Raw genomic sequence first — 22,247 nt, 5'->3', positions numbered from 1 at the left:
TAAGCAGTCTGTTAACACCATGTTATCCAGTAGCCTGTTAACAGAAAGTTGCTAAGCGGTCTGTTAACACCATGTTTTCAAGATTTTTGTTAACACAAAGTTGTTAAGTAGTCTGTTAACACCATGTTATCCAGTAGTCTGTTAACACAAAATTGCTAAGTAGTTTGTTAACACCATGTTAATCATGTTAATCATGTTAACTCCTGTTATCGCCCAATTGATGCAGATTGTGGAAGACCTACATACCTTAGTTAAATGTGAATGCATATATCAATATGTACATGGCAATAAACAACAACAGGCTGGATGGTTATGTATAAGGCATCAAAACGTGAGTGAATATGACTACAACAAAGATATTAAGCACAAAATACTGCAGCCAGAAAGTTTAGAACAGAATGGTATGTTGTAACAAATACAGGCTACTCATAGAACTACTGAGTGATTGCCAAGCATGATATCTAAAATACCTTTTTAGCAGCAATTGCAACAGCTGACAGCGCCACCAGTTGCAAGCACAGGAATGTGACGGAGGACTTCATCATAAAGCGATCGATGATATTAACGGCGAGATGAATAACTGAGTCACTGAGCTCCATGTGATGACACAACTTTATTACATAGATGGCTATAACATGGTGTCGTGATTCAGGAGTTATCTGCACATACAACAAGCAACGCGTGTCAGAAAGTACTCAGACCTAACTAAAATTTTCAAGTCTATGAATACAAAGGCTGCCCTCAAAAATTATGCTACTGCCTCAGAGAGCATGAACACAATGTGTGGACAAAGCTAGAGGAAGGCAATGACAATTGCTGAGCCAGAAGTCACAGCTCCCAAAACAACCTGTGGACTGTCCTGTAGCCTAATTAAATTCACACACAAAAGATAGTAGATTTGCTTACAGAATCTGCACTAGATATTAACAAGCTCTTTCCCACTACTGCCTACTAGCATCTCACAGAGTAGACAGAACCCCAGCTTCATTCCGATTTTACCGCAGCTCTACGGAGGGCGTGTAGTACTGCACCGTATTCTTCTACATCCCACACTATATCTATGCACTCACTGTTTTTTGTATCGCTAGACATTGTGCTGCATGGTACTTCATCTCGCTCTGCTGCATGTTCTTATACAAATCATTCGAAGTTTGAGAAAAAACGGGATCAGATTCTTGTACACCAATAAGGTCCCCGGCATGCAGTCCATCCAATATCTCAGCAATATCGTTTGCAAGACCCACATCTACATCTGTTAAAAGCAATAATTAATTTCATGCAATCACTGTGAAACTCACCTCGAATTATCTAAATGTCTGAAAAATTTATAGTATCTTTGTCATGACAACGGTTTAATAACTTGTTGAATGCGGTATGGTCATAGTTACCATTTAGCCAACTGAACTTGTTTTAAAGGTACCTAACTATAACAGGGTGTATTTTGATTGAATTAACTTGGAGTTGCTTTACCTTTGACAACAGTAAAGCGTTGGCATAATCAACAAGCGACCAATCAGCAAGTACAAGATTGCTAAATGTGGCTGAACTGTTTACCTCATTATCAGATCACTTAACAAAAGTAGCAATACAGTATATACCAGAACTTCCAGAATCTTCCATAGGCTGAGTACCATCATCTGGAGACAATGCATCAATGTTACCAGATGTTAAACTAGAACCTAGATGAGCCAGTGGAGCACAAGGCAAATTATTTTCTAGACAGTCAGTTTGAGAAAGGGTTGGGACATCTTCATTATAGGAGTTGATAGCTGGAATTTGTTGAGCATCATCAAGTGTGGGGTCATGGCACTGCACTGCAATCTACCATAATCAAAAGCCCTCTGTAAACCATACCAATTACCTAATATTCTAAGACGTATGAATTTACGCGAGTGTCAAATGGCATATAAAATTTTTTATACCAGTAATAAAAGTATAAGACACATGCGTATATCATGCGTGTTTGTGCAGCCTCAAAGGCTATGGATGTAACGACATGAAACAACAATCAGCTGTGATATAGAAATCACATAACCTTGACAGAAGTAACACCTATGTTATATTTTCCATAACTGTATTATACAACAGCTGATTGTAAAGCAAACATCAAATCAGAATGACATGCAAGCTGTCAAGAAGCTGAGAGTAATCCCATTGTATCTTTTTATAAGCCTAGTGTACAGTGTACAGAAGAGCTATTAGCTGTACACAGTGTATACAATAATTCCATTAATGCCAAGAGCTGAACTACATTAACATATAGTTTTTATATATTACCCATCTACCCATCATCATAGAGTGATCACCATAGAGTGATCACCATAGAGTGATCATCATATCAGAGTGATACTAGAATGTCATGAGAATATAATAATAATAATAGCACTTACCCTTGCATTTGAACAAAACATGTTCTTACGCTGACCAAACCCGTTATGTAACAAAAAGAAACTCTAGTAAGAGTTCTATGGATGGTCACATGACAAATTTACAGGAAGTATATCATATGGGGCTTCTCAAGCTTAAGGCTTATTGCGTAATAGCGATACAAGCAAGAAAAAAGCAGAGGGGTCATGAGTGTGTCCGCTTCCATTTAAGAAACAAGCTATACTCTTTTGTCTCTATTTTCATAGATTCTTTTAAAACCTGGTTTTCTCTTCTCAACACTTCCAGGCGACTTTCGAGGTCCTCAACTCGAGATTCCAGATGAGATATGATCTGAAAGTAACCGTAAGCCATTGACAATTATTCGATTTTTATTCATGATAGTGAGTCGATGCATGAGTGTAGCTTCTCATAAATAAAACTTGCTCCTAGAAGCTAGCATAAAGCTGACAGGAGGTCGGTACATAGCGCTTTCATCTGCAACCAAATAAAGCCGAGGTCTTGCTTGAACTTATTCGGTATGAAAAGTATGCAATATCTCACAGCCATATCTTTAAGTTGCGCATGTTCAGTTAGCAAAACTAGAAAGTGCTGGTGTCTAAATGACTAGTACTGCGCATGTGCGAGATGCGTATGTTAATATCTCTCTAGGGTCTTCCTGGAAATTTATGAAAAAAAAATTACGAAAAAAATCAAAGCAGCCAGTGTATACAGTTTATATATATATATTTATATTGTGTATATATATATATATACAGTGTATACAATTTATATATGTACAGTGTATACAGTTATATATATACAGTGTATACAGTTATATATATACAATGTATACAGTTATATATATACAATGTATACAGTTTATATATATATATACAATGTATACAGTTTATATATATATATACAATGTATACAGCTTATATATACACAATGTATACAGTTTATATATATATATAATGTATACAGTTGATCAGGAATGAAAAAAAATTAGGTTAAGCAGTTTTTTGTAAAAATAAAATCAAAAATCTATTTGCGCAAAGAAATATAAGCATCTGTGTGAACATAGGCTGATATCAGTATTACATTTAAAGTTTATTGCAAACATAAACTTGAGTATTCTAATTAATGATAATTACATATCCTTGACTTCTTAGATTCTTAAGGATGAACTCACACAAAATTTTAGTACATTTTATCAGAAAGTATCGAGATTTTTCTGTCATTTGCGATTGTTTTTAATGTTTGAGGTTGTCTGACTGCCAGGATGTTTAAAAATTAAAATCGATAAAACCAAGTGAAAGTGAAATTATGACGTCTATAATTGCCAAGAGACCAACAGAATAAAGATGTGTAATGCTGCAACTTGAACACAATAGCCGATATCGACTAACATAACAACTAGTGATGTCATTTTGTACGTGTATGTTGCTTCCAAACATTTTAACCATGACCAAATTTTGTCGGTTTGATTTTAAAACATCCAATTTTGGAAATCAGATCCCTTCGAACATTAAAAACAATCTCAAATGAAAAAATCTTGATAAATCTACTAGAATTTTGGGTTGATTTATCAGTCCATCTTTAATTACGTAGCTTCATTTTCTAGAAAGTTCTACCGCCTTGAGGGAGACCTCAAGCTATTAACTAATGCTCATCTACTAGTTTGAAAATCACTCACTTGATCTTTGTCAAGGTAAAGGCCACTGCCAAGTAGATCTTTAGTACTTGGGCGCTTCAAGGGGTCTTTATTTAACATCATGCACAGCATGTCCATCTGCAGAGATAAACCAACCGTATTGATTAACTTACAAAGCAGCAAGACTAGTGCACCACCTCAATACACCGACCAATTAGTTCGAGTGTAGAATAGACATTCTTGACATATGTCTATTCTATAGACATGTCAATAATATGTCCATAGATAATGTCTATATAGACACCATGTCTATAGAATATGTCTATTCCATACACATGGTGTCTATAGAATAGACATAGTCTACAGAATAGACATGGTAAAAGAAGTGTTTCGCAGAACACTTATTTCACCATGTTGGTCAGGTGAGGGTCCGACAGATCGTCATAGGCCATTGAGACCAGCCGCTATACTCGGACAGCACGCTCATGGAGTGTGGTTCACGTGGCTATCCTCAAGGCACTCAGTTCTGCCTGAGCTTGCCATAGAGACAGGCCGAATTGAACCCTGAACCCCTGAGCGCATCAAAGATGGTTTCAACTTGGTTCGTGTGAACGCAGTTTTCTGCATAACCCTTTAGAGGTTTCCTCAAGTGTAATAGCCTGGCTGCCTCAGTCCAACAGATGGTTTTGGATACCTTCTGGTTACGGGTTAAAAAGTATTCCATGTCTTTGGTATCTGCATATTGAAACATTTTGAATTGGTGAGCCGAGATCGGGATCCGGGGAGTCAGCATTGTCTTCACCTGCGCTTCAAGCATGACTGGTAGCCATGTCGGCACCTTTTTTTTACGAGAAAGATCCATTGAAGGCTTAGCTAAGGTTGTCACTGTTAAGGCAGCTGAACCTCCACCAGCCCGTAGAGTATCTCGCCTTGGGTTACTCGTCCTCCATGGGTTTCTTCACTTACTACCACTACGATAGCCTAGAGAAGTTCACCGAAGGTTCACTGGCTTGTGTGGAGTTGAAGATCTAAGAGATCCCACTGGTGCCACCAGTGCAAAGGATCTGCCGTGAGTCCCTTACTGTTTAACAATAAACCAACCACTTGATCGAATAGATAGGTATAAATATATTTATATAAATATATTAAAATACAATCAATATTTGTGCATACAATGAGCTGCATATGGTGAGGCTTTCGTGCGCTCTGCCTAGTTATCGATTGTCTTGCCTCTTTCATGTTTTGCCTCTTCATCTCTAGGGGCCGGATGGCCGCCTTCTGTTGGCCCGGCAGCTGGTTGGTTTTCTAAGTGCTGGCTCGGTGACCAACCAGTCCGTTCTTTGCTTTCTGGCAGCCAACCGATCGTACTTCTGGCCAGCCTGGTCACTTCTAGACTCAGTTCAGGCTCTTGGCTTCAGTTTCTCTTTGCTTGGCTGACTGTGCGTACGTGCCGCCAGTTAGTTATGGCTTAGCCGACTGGCTAATTGTTACTAAGCCCAACCGGCTTGCTTGACCGGTTTCCCACACAATATGTATTACACACAATATATATATATATAACATTATAACATATTAATTTATATATAAAACATATATATTATATTATAATGTATGGAAAGGTGTGATGTCCATGAGGAGTGATAATATGAACGTAGACCTCACGCTAAAATGCTACTGCAAGGTAGACCTCACACTAAAGTGCTAATGGAAGGTAGACCTCACGCTAAAGTACTAATGGAAGGTAGACCTCACGCTAAAGTGCTAATGGAAGGTAGACCTCACGCTAAAGTGCTAATGGAAGGTAGACCTCACGCTAAAATGCTATCGAGAGATGAAAGTTGCTGGGCCTGTCAAGTGAGAAGAAAACTTGTCTGCAGTGAGTCAACATCGTCTTACTCATGCCTAAATGAGCCCACAGCTAACTAACCTTTCCAGATGAGAGAAAAAAGCAAAACAAGCCAGTGATCTTTTAACATAATCCATTTTTCTACATGTCAACGGAGTCGAAGAATTTCCATTGACACAAAAATGGATAAAGTCAATGATGATAAGATAAATAATAAGCATAAATAAGTACATAAATAAGTACATAAATAAGTACATCTACATCCACCTGCAGCAATGAACATTTGTAATAAGAATGGTACTACATATATAATTCAATTCAATTAAAATATTAATAGTAGTTCTGTTCTCATCATGCAATTTATTTTTAATTCGTTGCCCTGTCAGAGAGCTTTTAACTGGCATGGCTCTGAACACATCTTGCAGCATTCATACTATGAGGGACTAAATGGGACTAAATGGGTTAATATCAAACTGTCAGTGGAAAAAACTTCCATTAAATATTAGTAAAACGTACAAGCTGATAGGAGTGTCAGAGTGCAATGTACGAGTGTGTCCATTGTACACATAAATCAGCTGCTATATTCAGTATAAGCATTAATTATTGACCACTCGACTGAGCGAACTGATATTTCTGAAAAGCAGCTAATGGGATTGGCTCAACCAAAGCTTGCAATGAGCTCTCATAAGCAGCTAATGGGATTGGCTCAACCAAAGCTTGCAATGAGCTCTCATAAGTGAAAAGCAGCTAATGGGATTGGCTCAACCAAAGCTTGCAATGAGCTCTCATAAGCAGCTAATGGGATTGGCTCAACCAAAGCTTGCAATGAGCTCTCATAAGCAGCTAATGGGATTGGCTCAACCAAAGCTTGCAATGAGCTCTCATAAGCAGCTAATGGGATTGGCTCAACCAAAGCTTGCAATGAGCTCTCATAAGCAGCTAATGGGATTGGCTCAACCAAAGCTTGCAATGAGCTCTCATAAGCAGCTAATGGGATTGGCTCAACCAAAGCTTGCAATGAGCTCTCATAAGCAGCTAATGGGATTGGCTCAACCAAAGCTTGCAATGAGCTCTCATAAGTGAAAAGCAGCTAATGGGATTGGCTCAACCAAAGCTTGCAATGAGCTCTCATAAGATCCCAAAAAGAATTTTAACAGAATGAGCAATAAAATGATGGTGAACATATGAAAGAAAAATTACTTTCACTCATAATTAATCACCAAAAACTCACTAAAAATCTTGCCACTGAAGAAGAATAACATTGTTCCTGTTCAGGTTGTGTGATTCTGGTTTTGGTGAATAAATGATGTGATTAAACTGTTAATGAAAAATGATAGTACGCAAAAATTGAATTTTGCTACTAAGGCATTGCCAAACCAAACTCAAGCATTGGTTTCACCTGCCCAATCAAATGCAATCATTGGTTGTGCTTGCTCAATCCAAATCCAGCATTGGTTGTGCTTGTCCAATCAAACTCAAGTATTGATCTTGCCTGCCAAATTAAACTGCAGCAATTTTTGATATTTCAGCTTCAGCCACACTGGCTTCTTTCTGAACTTGCGTATTCCATTGATGAGCAAGTTAGCTTGGCACACTGAGGCATCTCATAAAAAAACAAAAAGTTGTTGTTGTCTTTATTTGATAAATGAAACCCTACTTAGCTGGCATTTGGAGTAGTCAGGAGTTGTCTCACCTGGTCAGACCACCTTTCCTTAAGTTCATCAGGTATGGTCACTGTTTCTCTCAAGGTCTTGATGCTCTGATAGCGTTCCATCTCGGTAGAGAATGGACAGTAGAGCTCAAACACCATGATTCCCACACTGTAGATGTCTGTCTGTAATGATATGCATTGTAAAATAGTCAGGAGTGAGTTTTTTTCAGTCAGTGTGAGATATACTCAGTCAAGAGTAACATATTCTCATCCAAGAGTGACATATACACAGTCAGGAGTTATACATTCTCAGTCAGGAATGATATGAACTCAGTAAGGAGTGATATGCAGTTAGTCAGGAGTGATATGTACTCAGTAAGGAGCGATATGTACTTAGTAAGAATGGTATGTATTCAGTCAGAAATGATATGTACTCAGTCAGAAATGATATGTACTCAGTTAGGAGTGATATGTGCTTATTCAGGAATGCTACATACTCAGTCAGGAGTGATTCACACATTATGCAACATGTCATATGAATGGAGCCAGAGGCATAAGAGTGATTGACATTCAAAGAGCAAAATTCTCCATTTTGGCTCACAGAACAAGTTCAAATAATTTAGAAGGCGCATGAAACAGTGTAAACCACTACCAACAGGCACTATTGAAGGAGCACAGAGTTTAGTTTATTAGCTAATGTGAAAGCATGACACATACAAGATATTATGTGAAAGCATGACACATACAAGATATGATGTGAAAGCATGACACATACAAGATATTATGTGAAAGCATGACACATACAAGATATGATGTGAAAGCATGACACATACAAGATATTATGTGAGATTTTAGGAAAGATTTGAACATCCACTTGAAGTAATTATTAACGAACAACGTAAAGACTGTAGAAGCACCACAGTGTCGGAGGTCAAAGTGTAGAAGTGTCGGAGGTCAAAGTGTAGAAGTGTCGGAGGTCAAAGTGAGAAATGAGTAAAAACAAAAATAGAAAGAAACGTAAAAAAATTATGATAAAAAATTTCTGTAAGTTTATTACTAGTCGTAAGCATGTCGATGCCTGGGATTTCCTTTATTCTCAATCATATAGCAGACAGGTGGATGTTTAGGAGGTTGCTTCACAGGAACCATACAGTTTTGAAACCAAATATTTTAGAGACCTGGTGGAAGGCACGGAGCCTATGCATGTGAAGTGTGGATAAAATCAGTCAAAATATGGAAATGCTTATGCGTTTACTCGGACTAACAGACAGACACACACAACGACTAAATGGATATTATTAATATCGATCCATATAAACTAAGTTAGTATAATCTTTACTTAACCCAAGTTGAAGTAAACCGCATCGCATTGCTCTATCACCATCTCTATCTACAGACCTATAGATAGAGGTATGCAGACCTATGCATCGTCAAGCCGATACATTTATTCAGGTGACCCTCAGGGACACTAACAATAAACATCTATTTATTAATTTACATGTTTAGTTTTATATAAAGCATCTTTTTAAATACTATGCACAATTATTGGCGCTATTTATTTATTATTGTAAGTTTTTGGGATGTGCAATGAATTATAGTACATTTTTAAAGAAGTGATTGCTCCAACATGTGATGTTCTAACACACTGAGCAGATCTCATAAAAACTAATTGAAAAATTTATTTCTATCTTAATTTATATCTATTTCTAATTAATTTTTATTAAAAATTTCTATATAAAGACTGGACTGTAGTAAACGAAGGCTAGGTGTAAAGACCTTGACAGAGATCAAATCCAACAAGTCTCTGCAGATCAGCCATGCAGATAAACAAAGCCTGCCATGTTTACATGTTTAAAGGGTAACTTGGCAACAGTAACAGGATGTAGCGATGGTCAATGTTCACATAATTACATTATTTTAGCACAAATTAGCTGTATCAGAAAATGCAACAAATGCATACAAGACAAATGTTTCTCGAATCTGTTTGCTTATAGATGCGAGTCAAATTATCTAACACTATTGGTCAAATTTGCTTGTTGCTGCTAGCAGATGAAAAAGACAACAGAAAATATGCAGACTATCAAAATATTTTCTCATGAAATACTTGTTTATAAAAAACACATCAATGAGGATGATGTCATTATTGCAAAAAACTTCTAAAGCAAGAGTGACTATATAGAATACGAGTCATTGCGATATTGACATAACAGGCAACTAGTTACTGCGAGTCTGTTAAACATCTTCATCACTTGTGCTGTTAATATAATTATTCTACTAGAAGTGCTCTAGTCGTCTTTCCATTTCCTATAAAATCTACTGTATTTAATGATTTCAAAGCATCGCCCTCTCCAGCAGTTTTTACTATAACCCAACTCAGCATCCAATTTACATGTACATGCACCATCTCAACTGAATATGGTTACTGCCAACTCGGTCATCCTGACAATTATAGAGCATTTAATTTAGCCTTAGATGTGTATATCCTCCGAGAAGGCGACGACCTTGACATAAGAAGTTAATCACAGACCCACAACTTGTCTAATCACAGACCCATAACTTGTCTAATCGCAGACCCACAACTTGTCTAATCACAGACCCATAACTTGTCTAATCGCAGACCCACAACTTGGAGCTTCAACAAGTGATTTTTTACTTCAACAGTTCTTAATATTATGCATAAATGTACTCGTATGACTTCCTCCATCGACTAATATTATGCATAAATGTACTCGTATGACTTCCTCCATCGACTAATATTATGCATAAATGTACTCGTATGACTTCCTCCATCGACTAATATTATGCATAAATGTACTCGTATGACTTCCTCCATCGACTAATATTATGCATAAATGTACTCGTATGACTTCCTCCATCGACTAATATTATGCATAAATGTACTCGTATGACTTCCTCCATCGACTAATATTATGCATAAATGTACTCGTATGACTTCCTCCATCGACTAATATTATGCATAAATGTACTCGTATGACTTCCTCCATCGACTAATATTATGCATAAATGTACTCGTATGACTTCCTCCATCGACTAATATTATGCATAAATGTACTCGTATGACTTCCTCCATCGACTGCACCATAGCACTGGATAGCATACACCGTAATGAAAAAACAGCAGCACATAGCAATGTCAATAATAATAACATTGAAAAGACAGAGAAACTTTCTCAAAGAGTTGGCACTCTTTTGAAAGGAAGGTATTATAGCACTCCCTTTTTGAGCTTATCAATTTGTGTTATCTAGATTTTTGTATATTTCTCCACTTCCTTTGTTTGTAATAACCTTTCCTGTCAGCGTTATTCTCTCCTTTATCCTCAAACTTTCACTTGTCCCCCTAAAAACTTTTATCTGTTTTGCATGTTTTACTATTTGCCATAGACAACTGTAACATCAATGTTGGTTACATACAGACGGTTTGCTGTATATTAGCACTTACATGTGAAAGTAAGTAGACAATAGTGTTTTGCTTACATAAAACCGGCAGTTTGATGCTACTCTGGATCTATAAGGGTGCAGCTGTTGATGAAATAATCTTTGCAAATATTGTTTGGTCTGCTCTGGTCAGATGTTTTTATCCTTGACCTACATGACACTGAACCGTACTTGCGCTAGACTAAACACATTAGTGCAGCCAAGCAAATCCACAGACTACACGAGTGAAAAAATGGAAAAAACATTAATAATAGACATCGTACCTTGAAATCATAACTACGCTTATTAAGCTGTTCTGGTGAGCAGTACACACTTGTGCCGATGCCTTTAGACATGGCCTCACCTTCAGCCCCTCCAACTAAAAAACCAGACACTTGTAAAGATGTGCTGACCCCAAATCACACTAATAGGCTAGGCTAGTCATCTACAAATAAACTCAGTAAGAGTATACTTCGAAGCGTAAAACACTGACCAATAAATTAAGGAGCCAAGCTTGATCAAGATATGATACAAGTGACACATGTTGTTATCAAGAAATACTACAAATATTCATCTAAAGTGCTGTACTAAAAATAGCATTGCGAATATGATGCAAAATCACCTTTTTTGAAACGAACAGTACAAATGTTTAGTTGAAGTAAGGTGTGGACTCGGTGTAGAAATGAGTACTAACCAGCCATATCCCAGACTGGCTCCTTTCCCGCTGTAGGACTCGGAGTGGCTACCACATCTCTAGCTAAACCAAAATCTCCTATTTTCAGAGCACCACGACCAACTATAAAAATATTTCTTGTCTACAAATTGAAAACACAAGTTCAAGTACAACAATTCTACTATGTGCCTATGAACTGATAACTACCATAAGAAATAGACAAACTCTTGACAAGTTTAACTGTTGGAAACTTTTTTTAATTCCATTATCAATAACATTATCAATAGTAGGCTGGAATGCTGTTGGCCATGTGTGTCATTGATATGTATATTTTTATCCAACGCCGTTACAACCTTAGTATGGATACAAAAATGAGGGTCTATGTGCACAATCCAGTCAAAGTGGGTGCCACAATTAGCAAGCAGCTACTATCAGTATGTAAGCCAAATTATAATGATAAGGTATTAGGTGTGAGAACTGTTTCAACTAGTAGCATTACTATTATAACTAGTAGTATTACTATTACAACTAGTAGCATTACTATTACTGTTATAACTAGCAGCATTACTATTATAACTAGTAGTATTACTATTACTATTATAACTAGTAGTATTACTATTATAACTAGTAGTAATACTATTACTATTATAACTAGTAGTATTACTATTACTATTATAACTAGCAGCATTACTATTATAACTAATAGTATAACTATTACTATTATAACTAGTAGTATTACTATTACTATTATAACTAGTGGCATTACTATTACTATTATAACTAGCAGCATTACTATTATAACTAATAGTATAACTATTACTATTATAACTAGTAGTATTACTATTACTATTATAACTAGTGGCATTACTATTACTATTATAACTAGCAGCATTACTATTATAACTAATAGAATTACTATTACAACTAGTAGTATTACTATTACTGTTATAACTAGTAGTATTACTATTACTATTATAACTAGTAGTATTACTATTACTATTATAACTAGTGGCATTACTATTACTATTATAACTAGCAGCATTACTATTATAACTAATAGAATTACTATTACAACTAGTAGTATTACTATTACTGTTATAACTAGTAGTATTACTATTACTATTATAACTAGTAGTATTACTATCACTATTATAACTAGTGGCATTACTATTACTATTATAACTAGCAGCATTACTATTATAACTAATAGAATTACTATTAAAACTAGTAGTATTACTATTACTATTATAACTAGTAGCATTACTATTATAACTAATAGTATTACTATTATAACTAGTAGCATTACTATTACAACTAGTAGTATTACTATTATAACTAATAGTATTACTATTATAACTAATAGTATTACTATATAATACTAGCATTGCATTCTCTTCAACTCAGACATCAAGACATTTCTTAGAATCCTGTTCATAATAGCATTAGGGGTACAATACTCACCAACTACTGTGTTTGCATGCTTCCAAAAGATAATAGTATACAAGTTTCCACACAGAGGTGACCATACGAAGCCTAATTTAATAAACTCTATTAAAGACCAAATACTTTATGAACTAACACACCGTCAAGCACATTGTCCATGCTTGTTAACTCATTCAAATTTTCTATCTATCGTTCTCTATTTGAAACGTAAATGATTATTTTTCGAAGTTTATTCAAAATCTTGTACTAATTAATTTTTCAACAATGGAAATTAAAATTGCATCGAAGTTATTTTGTTATAGAAATATGAGATTAACGGCTAGAGCAGAATCTAAGGCATGCAGTTTAGAATAAACACCAGACATCATTCACAACAGCTGAAATCTTCAAATTATTATTTTGTTTGTCAAAGGATCTTTTACAGAGCCTGTTCGCTAAAAGAAACCCATAATAGAAAATGCTTCCTTTGAAAGGTTCATTTTCATAGGTTCAGGCAGTTCCATGATTTGAAGGATGCTACAAAGAATCAACCTTCGAAAATGTGGATATGAATGTTAGCTGTTTCCTCAAGCGGCGGTTAAAGGTTCATTAGCTGGAATATATTGGTCTGGAGTTTCTGCTGCTTGTGTTTCCTATTATCTCATGTAGTTCCTTCAACATTTCATGTTGCCCACAGGTAGAGCCCTGCTCTAACATAAGCTCACTATTTATTACTGATATTTAAGAAATTATATTTTGGAGTTGTTCCTTCACAATTGATAGACAAAAATCTGCAAATGTGATGAACCATCACAAGTCAGTTTTTATGGTAAAAAATTGTCTTGGCTATTGTTTCTCTGCATCGTACCTCTTTGTATTACCACCTGCCAAGACTTGTCATAAATAAAAGTGGCTCGATGACCGACTACTCACCTTTATATCTCTGTGAATAATTCCCTGAGTATGTATATAGTCGAGACCATTGAGCAACTGGCGTATAAAATGCATATTCTCTGATTCATTTATATGTGCATAGACATCTACAACAACCATTCAATCAGTATCCCAGAGTACAGCATAGATGAGAGAATCTTAAAACATTATGTAGGTAGGTTTTCTTTTTCATTTCAATATCAGCTGCTCATTGAATGAAGGACAAGTACTTATGAATTTTGAACATGGTCGTTCTAAGGATTGATGATTGCTGTATCACTAACTGTATTCAGGTTTAATGTGTTGCACAATCATGTCTTTTTTGACTGTAAAAGAAGTCTAACTGGGCTCAATGACGAAAAACATAATTTATTTAATAATGGTTACATTAGATGACTTATGCTCTAACTTTCGGACTAGTTTGTGAACCAATTCAACTAAAACCAATCTTTGGAAGTGTTAATCAAATATTTTGAGTTTTTTTTATACTGATGCCTCTACTGCAAAAATAGAAGGGTTTGTGACATATCGTTTTGCTACCAAGTCACACTATACAACAGGGTGCTGAACAGCCTTGTTTTTGTACAAATAGGTCAATTTTCCCCAATCCCTCTTCTCCCCTACCCCCCCACCAAATCCTCCCTTACTCCTCGCACCCCTTCCCCGACCTACCGGTGTAGACATAAGCATTGAAGAGTCTCTTGTTTCGTTTGACAAGCCAGTCATGGAGGTTACTGTGGCACAATTCCATTTGTATATAGAGAAGAATTCTAGCGTTCTACAAACAGTAGACAGTCATCGTATTCTTACGCCTTATCAGGCTCTCTAAAACTTGCCATTTTTATTTTTGTACTTATCCTCTGGAGAAGAGACCATCATGGCCATGACTAACTACTAGTTTAAACTTATGCAACTTCACCTTGAGAGAAGTTTGGCAAGTCCACAATGCATAATATCAAAGGCATTAAATGTGAAGGTCGCAAATCTGATGCACTGCCAGTTGCCTAATCAGTAGCATCCTCTCCTCAGCGCGTGTTAGTTAGGCAGTTAGTAGAACATTAAGTTAAAATTTCTGGAAAATAAAGAAGCATCAACTTTCCAATTTATTTATAATTAAAATTTTACCTAAAATTTCCATAGAACAGAGGAGTGTTGACATACATAGAGACACTACATCCGAGTTCATATGAATGCAAAATGACCAACATCTGTGACCAACACGCTATTGGGACCTCTATGATTATGCATTAGCAAATCAACATCATTAGCACCTATCAAAATTCATGATGTTATCAGACATATAGACATGCACCTCTGTTCTTTCGATTTTAAATTCTAACCTGGGATGTTCTGAGACTATGCATGCAATGAATTCTCACCTCTAGAGGCTCAGTCCCGGCGGCAGCTCCACTTACGGAATCCTCGGACGAGCTGTCTCCTGTTTGAGCAGACACTTCTTCAATTCTTGCCTCTTAACATAGCAATGTTTTATTACAATGCATCTATACACTCTTAACATAGCAATGTTTTATTACAATGCATCTATACACTTTTAACATAGCAATGTTTTATTACAATGCATCTATACACTCTTAACATAGCAATGTTTATTACAATGCATCTATACCCTCTTAACATAGCAATGTTTTATTACAATGCATCTGTACCCTCTTAACATAGCAATGTTTTATTACAATGCATCTATACACTCTTAACATAGCAATGTTTTATTACAATGCATCTATACCCTCTTAACATAGCAATGTTTTATTACAATGCGTCTATACACTCTTAACATAGCAATGTTTATTACAATGCATCTATACCCTCTTAACATAGCAATGTTTTATTACAATGCATCTATACACTCTTAACATAGCAATGTTTTATTACAATGCATCTATACACTCTTAACATAGCAATGTTTATTACAATGCATCTATACCCTCTTAACATAGCAATGTTTTATTACAATGCATCTATACCCTCTTAACATAGCAATGTTTTATTACAATGCATCTATACACTCTTAACATAACAATGTTTTATTACAATGCATCTATACCCTCTTAACATAGCAATGTTTTATTACAATGTATCTATACCCTCTTAAAATAGCAATGTTTTATTACAATGCATCTATACCCTCTTAACATAGCAATGTTTTATTACAATGCATCTATACCAAGTTATATTTGTTATGGAAACCTTTACATTTCCTAATAGATTCATATTCAGTGAAGAATTTATATGTTTCTCTTCGTCAGTAACCAAATGATCCTGATTCTTTTCTGCTAAGGATAAGTTTTGGGTAACTCAAGACTGACTTGAAGATATAATTACAATATATTACGAGACTAACGTTACAAAATAGTTAGATTCATAAATATTAAACAGATCATGACTGACCATCTTGAGCAGTGGAGGACAAGTACAACACCTTAGCAAAAACACAGCTCTTACTGTTAACCTTGGAGGATTAAAAAATGTCTAGTGAACAACTCCATTTATTCTGACTGCACGTGAATGAATTCACACATTAATCGGAACGAGTCAACTAGGAAAAAGATGAGACGATAACATGAGAGAGATGATGACAATGTTGAGACGATGGTGAGACGATGGTGAGACGATGGTGAGACGACACAGCAGCCTGTGCTGCTGATACAGCGCTTTACAATTAACTTCTATCATACCTCAGCCTCCTCTAGAAAGAAGAAAACATCTCATCTCTACCACTGCAGCGCGGTCGTAAATAGTATCATTTGTCTATAAAATTATTATATGTACACTAACTCTGCATAACACTATCTTTATAAACATTAAAGTGAAAACCAAAATTAAAAATAGATCAGCTTACAACAAAGAATAACTCTATTAACTGTAACAAAAAAGATTTAACAGTGCATACTCATGCTTCAAGCGGGCGCATATGTTCGGCGTATGTTCAGCGTATGTTCAGCGTATGATCAGTGCAAACAGAACCTCCTACACTAGAGCGAATGCTCTCTGCCCTCTACTGTAGTTTAAGCACAGTTGCACTTCATTCTAGGTCAGTAAAAACATCAAAATAAAAAAAGTGTGTTCCTCGAGGTCAAACGCACCCCCCTCCTTGATCGAACTTCACACCCCTTTACCAGGATTCACCGCACTATTTTAGAAGCACTATGCTAATGGAATACGCAATAGCTGCTAATAGAAAAGGTTGAGTGGATAGTTGGAGATAGTACCTGAGTCTGCCTCCAACCAGGCTGAGTTGTAGCGGACCACAGATGGGTGGTTAAGAGTTGCGAGCACTTTCACTTCTCGCAGCAGCTTTCTGCACTTTTCATGGTTCAGATGCTTCAGACGCACTTTCTTTATAGCGTACAGCATTTCATCCAACTTGTTTCGCACCTGCAACCGAAGGCAGCGATGTCCTTTACATCAGATTGTACCAGCGAGGCTATAATAATTGAAGACCAACTGTAATTAACCCAGCTCAAAAAAGAAAGGTCAACACACTTCCAAGTTGATGCGCACCAGAAGAGAGCCTGAGATCTATAAAAGACTTCATCATGTGCACTGCTAAGCAACCCAAGCATAGAAATAGAAAATAAACCATTACAAGCTCTCAGATTTATGTGTGACATGTGTGTCTAATGATAGCTCATCTAGGCTGTAGAAATAAGCCTAAACTAGTTCCATACATTGCTATGCCTCTCAAGTGACCTACTAAAATTTCTATTCCATAGAAGTTTGAAAAGTGACAGCAGCAGACACACCATTTACCATTCTTAGACTTTGTACCTTAAATACAGAGCCGAATCCTCCTGAGCCGATGGATTTAATTTCATGGAAATCATTGGAGTAGCGAGAAGAGAAGAATGAGCTCCTTGGATCAGATGCAGTTCTCATCAGAGCATTGATGGAAGGCTTGCTTATTAGTGACAATTGGAATTGTGCGCTCTCTGAAACAGCCTGCAAACATAAGCATACTTTTCTAAATCTTTATCTTTTTGGAATCATACCCTAGCATGAGGTTTTATACAAATAGAGTAATTGTAAGGCTAACAGGTATCAAAGCTTATTTGTATAGCAGCAAAATAATTCAGGCTATATGCCATTTGTCTGAAGTACATACCAAGGTTGATGGAGTGGCTTCTAATGACGAATCCTTATTCACCATGGTCACTGTGGCTTGTATCAATTCACCAAAACCAATGCTATACTTTTCTCTCCATATGGTGAATATGTCTAAGAATGCTATTGGTGAGAGCATATCTCTTTCTGTGAGTTTAGTGCAAAGTGCTGTGAGCAAAATAAATCAACTTGGTATTAGAGAGTGAAACAAGAATGATAAAACGAGAGAGACAAAACGAGAATAATAAAAGTGATACAGAACTTTACTAATAAAACATTTATTGGTGCACAGTGATACAACCACAGGCTCTCTCAAAATTCCAATTCAACCCTTTTGTCGTAGAGCAGCGCCTCAACCTAGTTCAGGTTGCTACAGTTTTATTTTGCTTGCGCTAGCTTTTCCCACACATTGTGGGGTTACTGCTGCCAGACGTATCTTGTACATGCTAGTACTGGCATGATAGTTGAATAAAGCATATGAGCATAGACCACCGATGGTCCTTGTGTGATGCGAACCATATACCGGTGTACTAACCACTGAACCACCGATCATATACCAGTGTACTAACCACTGAACCACTGATCATATACCGGTGTACTAACCACTGAACCACTGATCATATACCAGTGTACTAACCACTGAACCACTGATCATATACAAGTGTACTAACCACTGATCATATACCAGTGTACTAACCACTGACTTACTGATCATACACCAGTGCACTAACCACTGAACCACTGATCATATACCAGTGTACTAACCACTGAACCACTGATCATATACCAGTGTACTAACCACTGAACCACTGATCATATACCAGAGTACTAACCACTGAACCACTGATCATATACCAGTGTACTAACCACTGAACCACTGATCATATACCAGAGTACTAACCACTGAACCACTGATCATATACCAGTGTACTAACCACTGAACCACTGATCATATACCAGTGTACTAACCACTGAACCACTGATCGTATACCAGTGTACTAACCACTGAACCACTGATCATATACAAGTTTACTAACCACTGAACCACTGATCATATACCAGTGTACTAACCACTGACCAGTTTTATCCCTCAGACTAATTCAGCAACTTTACTGAAGATTCCGAGTAAGACACCATCTATCATTGCATTTAGCAGCCTCTTTGTCAAATATAAAAATTCGTTACTTACAACTCTTTACGTGGTCCAACCTGAACTTACAATCACCTGAACTTACAATCACCTCAACTTACAATCACCTGAACTTACAATCACCTGAACTTACAATCACCTGAACTTACAATCACCTCAACTTACAATCACCTGAACTTACAATCACCTGAACTTACAATCACCTGAACTTACAATCACCTGAACTTACAATCACCTCAACTTACAATCACCTGAACTTACAATCACCTGAACTTACAATCACCTCAACTTACAATCACCTGAACTTACAATCACCTGAACTTACAATCACCTGAACTTACAATCACCTCAACTTACAATACCCTCAACAAACAGATTGCGTAAAAAGCAATGTAGAAGTTGAGCAAATATTTGTCTTAACATAGCGAGTAATTTTCAACTTGCCACCTCTAAAGTTTCTCGAACCATTGCAGTTATGTTAATCAGTAGATATATACACATCATTCTCCTTTACATAGTTTGGCTCCGCGATGCTTGAGCAATGTTAAACAGGCTTGGGTTAATCTTAGTAACTTCATTCACTAGTCTTAAAATAATGGCTCTAGAAAAAACTGGCGCGATTTGCGATAACGGTAAAAAAGGCCTGTGCTTTCTAGATTTAAAACAAGAAATAAACCCGAGCAAACATCCAGACAACTCTTTAAAAAGATCGCACAACTGTCTGGTAGTTGCCACAAAGAAGAAAATAGAAGTGATGTGAAGAAAAGAAAAGTTTGAAACTAGCAAAAGTGGAGAGTCTAGCTATAATAATTCAAAATGAAAAGTAGAAACTTTCATTACAAAAACAAAAAACAGTTATGATACTTTAAAGTTCACATAATCTATGTTAGACTAGCTTTGCATCTCTACCACCGCCTCTACCTATGCATCATACTCTTCTGCATTGCCAAGGCTACACCTCAATTCATCTGTCTTTAACCTGAAGATATTGTGACACTAAAAACCTCTTTTTACAGACTATTATTTCATTTATTTAGTTTCTAAATAGTTTTTTACATAACGTAGTTCTATGAAATTTATGTTAATATGTTATTAACTGAAGTATTTATTTTGTGTTGTGGAATGAAGTCAATGAAATACAATGCATTGCTAAAACCATATTTGCTCCAACATACAATGGCTGTAACATATGGAGCAAAAGTTGAAATAGATTAATTTTGCATGTTGAGACTTAACCCTATGCATTTAGGTCCTATTAGATGTCTTCAGAATGAGAAAACTTACAAATGTGTTTGGTTACAATATAAAATAATTATTGTTTATGGACCAAAATTTATATATATAAACCTCAAAGGTTTAACTGGACACAGTTAACTGAACACACCGACGACAAAGTTTTACTTTTACAAACAAAAAGTCTGCTATGCACGAGATTTGATCTAGGATTCTCCGGGTCTGCGAGCAAACGTTCTATTCACTAGACTCTGTGTCCAACTGGCCGTGCAGTGAATAATCGTGGTCATATTCATTACATCGGTAACATACTCATGCTTGAAGCGCATGGAAAGTCCTATTGGTTATTACTAACACACTTGATCATTACGCGTAACGATTATTAAGCTGGCTTCACGCACTGCTTTTATTATAGTAAAGATTTAAGCTAGCTTAAGATACTAGCTTACCAGGTAAATTACACAAATTCATTGAGTAATTATTTCATTACCCATGCAACGCCGGGCATTCCGCTAGTTATATATATATATATATACATTTTGTTTTTACATATTTAATGTAGTTCAAATTATTGATATACATCACCTATGCATGGTAAAAATGCGTAGGCTGTGTGTGTCTGAGAGCATTAGATTTGTAGGAGAATAATTAGCTATTGAAATAATCAACATGGACATTTGTGTTAGTGTCCTAATATTCGCTACAACTAATCTTAACGACAAGTATATAGCCAGTACCTTGCAAGACTTTTTTCCGCTTTGATGCATTTGGCTCATAAAGGCTACAAATGTGCTCCAACAAGGCAGCAGCAAAGATATGAACTCTTGCATCCTGCCTCGCTTTTGATACAACAACAGGAGCTTGGCCTGCATTCTTGGAAATCTGCACCAGTTGCTGATTCCGAGTATCATAATCAGTTGAAGCCGTTGAAGAGCATTTTGAAGTATCCCAAAACACAATACTGTCTAAAAAGTAAAAACATTCAATAGTATAGATACTGGTAACAGGGAGAATTAAAAACACAGAACGCAAATTATGTAGCGTTATTACGCATAGCGATGTGATGCAGAAGTTTTCTGACTAAATAGAAAGGCAGCTATTAACTCTTTTTAAGACCTGTGCTAGGTGAGGGCAACTGGGTAGTAACGTGTGAAACTTGAAGTGGAATTTGCGTTATGGTTCTTCTGGTAGCAGAAGTCTTTCTTGCAGTGGTGCCGCTATCGTTCTGGTTTACACGAGCATCCATTGAACTTCACCTCATCATCTATCAAAAATAAAATAGCGATGTCAGTTCATGCAATGCAAACTGATAGAGCGATGAAACACCTAATTCAAACTGGTGATTATAACTGGGCTTAGGCACTATGTATTATATATCAGAAATGTCAAATCAACAACTAATATTAGCTCTCTAATATTTTACGATAAATATTTCATAGTCATGTATTTCATACAACAAATGTATACCGTTTCATTGCACCATTATTGATGGGAATCCAATGAGTATCATCTTGAATGAGGCAGTGAATGAAACGTTTTTCTTTATAGAATGTTTATATGCATTAATGACAATAACGAAACATACTTGCAAATGGTTGATTGTAAATTGTCTTAAAAAATTATTACAATGTGCTTATGAGAGCTCTTTCCTCTACAGCAAAAAGTCTGAATATTAACTTTTGTTGCCGTAGCGTAGTGGCGACTTTATGACAAAATGATAGGCGTGGATAAGCTGTTGCAGAATTATTCGTTAGCGTTGGTT

General features: G+C 36.3%; 1 protein-coding gene across 3 annotated transcripts; it reads right to left on the bottom strand.

Annotated features, from left to right (window-relative positions):
- Positions 1-2,080: 2,080 nt before the first annotated feature.
- LOC137391323 (eukaryotic translation initiation factor 2-alpha kinase 1-like) lies at positions 2,081-22,188 on the bottom strand. Of its 3 annotated transcripts, none has more exons than XM_068077760.1 (14): positions 22,071-22,188; positions 21,602-21,749; positions 21,223-21,450; positions 18,104-18,270; positions 17,770-17,940; positions 17,211-17,376; positions 15,360-15,451; positions 14,653-14,758; positions 13,981-14,087; positions 11,647-11,767; positions 11,237-11,331; positions 7,561-7,701; positions 4,064-4,159; positions 2,081-2,718 (listed from the first exon to the last, which is right to left on the bottom strand). In XM_068077760.1, the coding sequence occupies exons 2-14, from the start codon at positions 21,729-21,731 to the stop codon at positions 2,572-2,574; spliced, it is 1,767 nt and encodes a 588-aa protein (XP_067933861.1). In that variant the 5' UTR covers positions 21,732-21,749; positions 22,071-22,188; the 3' UTR covers positions 2,081-2,571. The 3 variants fall into 3 exon arrangements, with proteins under 3 accessions (XP_067933861.1, XP_067933860.1, XP_067933862.1); XM_068077759.1 differs by having other exon boundaries at positions 21,953-22,100; XM_068077761.1 differs by having other exon boundaries at positions 11,237-11,325; positions 21,953-22,100.
- Positions 22,189-22,247: the final 59 nt, after the last annotated feature.

The sequence above is a fragment of the Watersipora subatra genome, chromosome 3 (assembly GCF_963576615.1).
Source record: "Watersipora subatra chromosome 3, tzWatSuba1.1, whole genome shotgun sequence".
In the NCBI taxonomy this organism is placed as follows: Eukaryota; Metazoa; Bryozoa; class Gymnolaemata; order Cheilostomatida; family Watersiporidae; genus Watersipora; species Watersipora subatra.
This window is presented reverse-complemented; position numbering and strand designations above follow the sequence as displayed.

Coding starts and splice junctions, on each gene's coding strand:
- LOC137391323 (XM_068077760.1), bottom strand. CDS start 21,731: ATGGATGCTCGTGTAAACCAGAACGATAGCGGCACCACTGCAAGAAAG. Junction 17,377..17,769: donor GATTCGGCTCTGTATTTAAG/GTACAAAGTCTA, acceptor CTTCGGTTGCAG/GTGCGAAACAAGTTGGATGA. Junction 2,719..4,063: donor TTTACCTTGACAAAGATCAA/GTGAGTGATTTT, acceptor GGTTACTTTCAG/ATCATATCTCATCTGGAATC.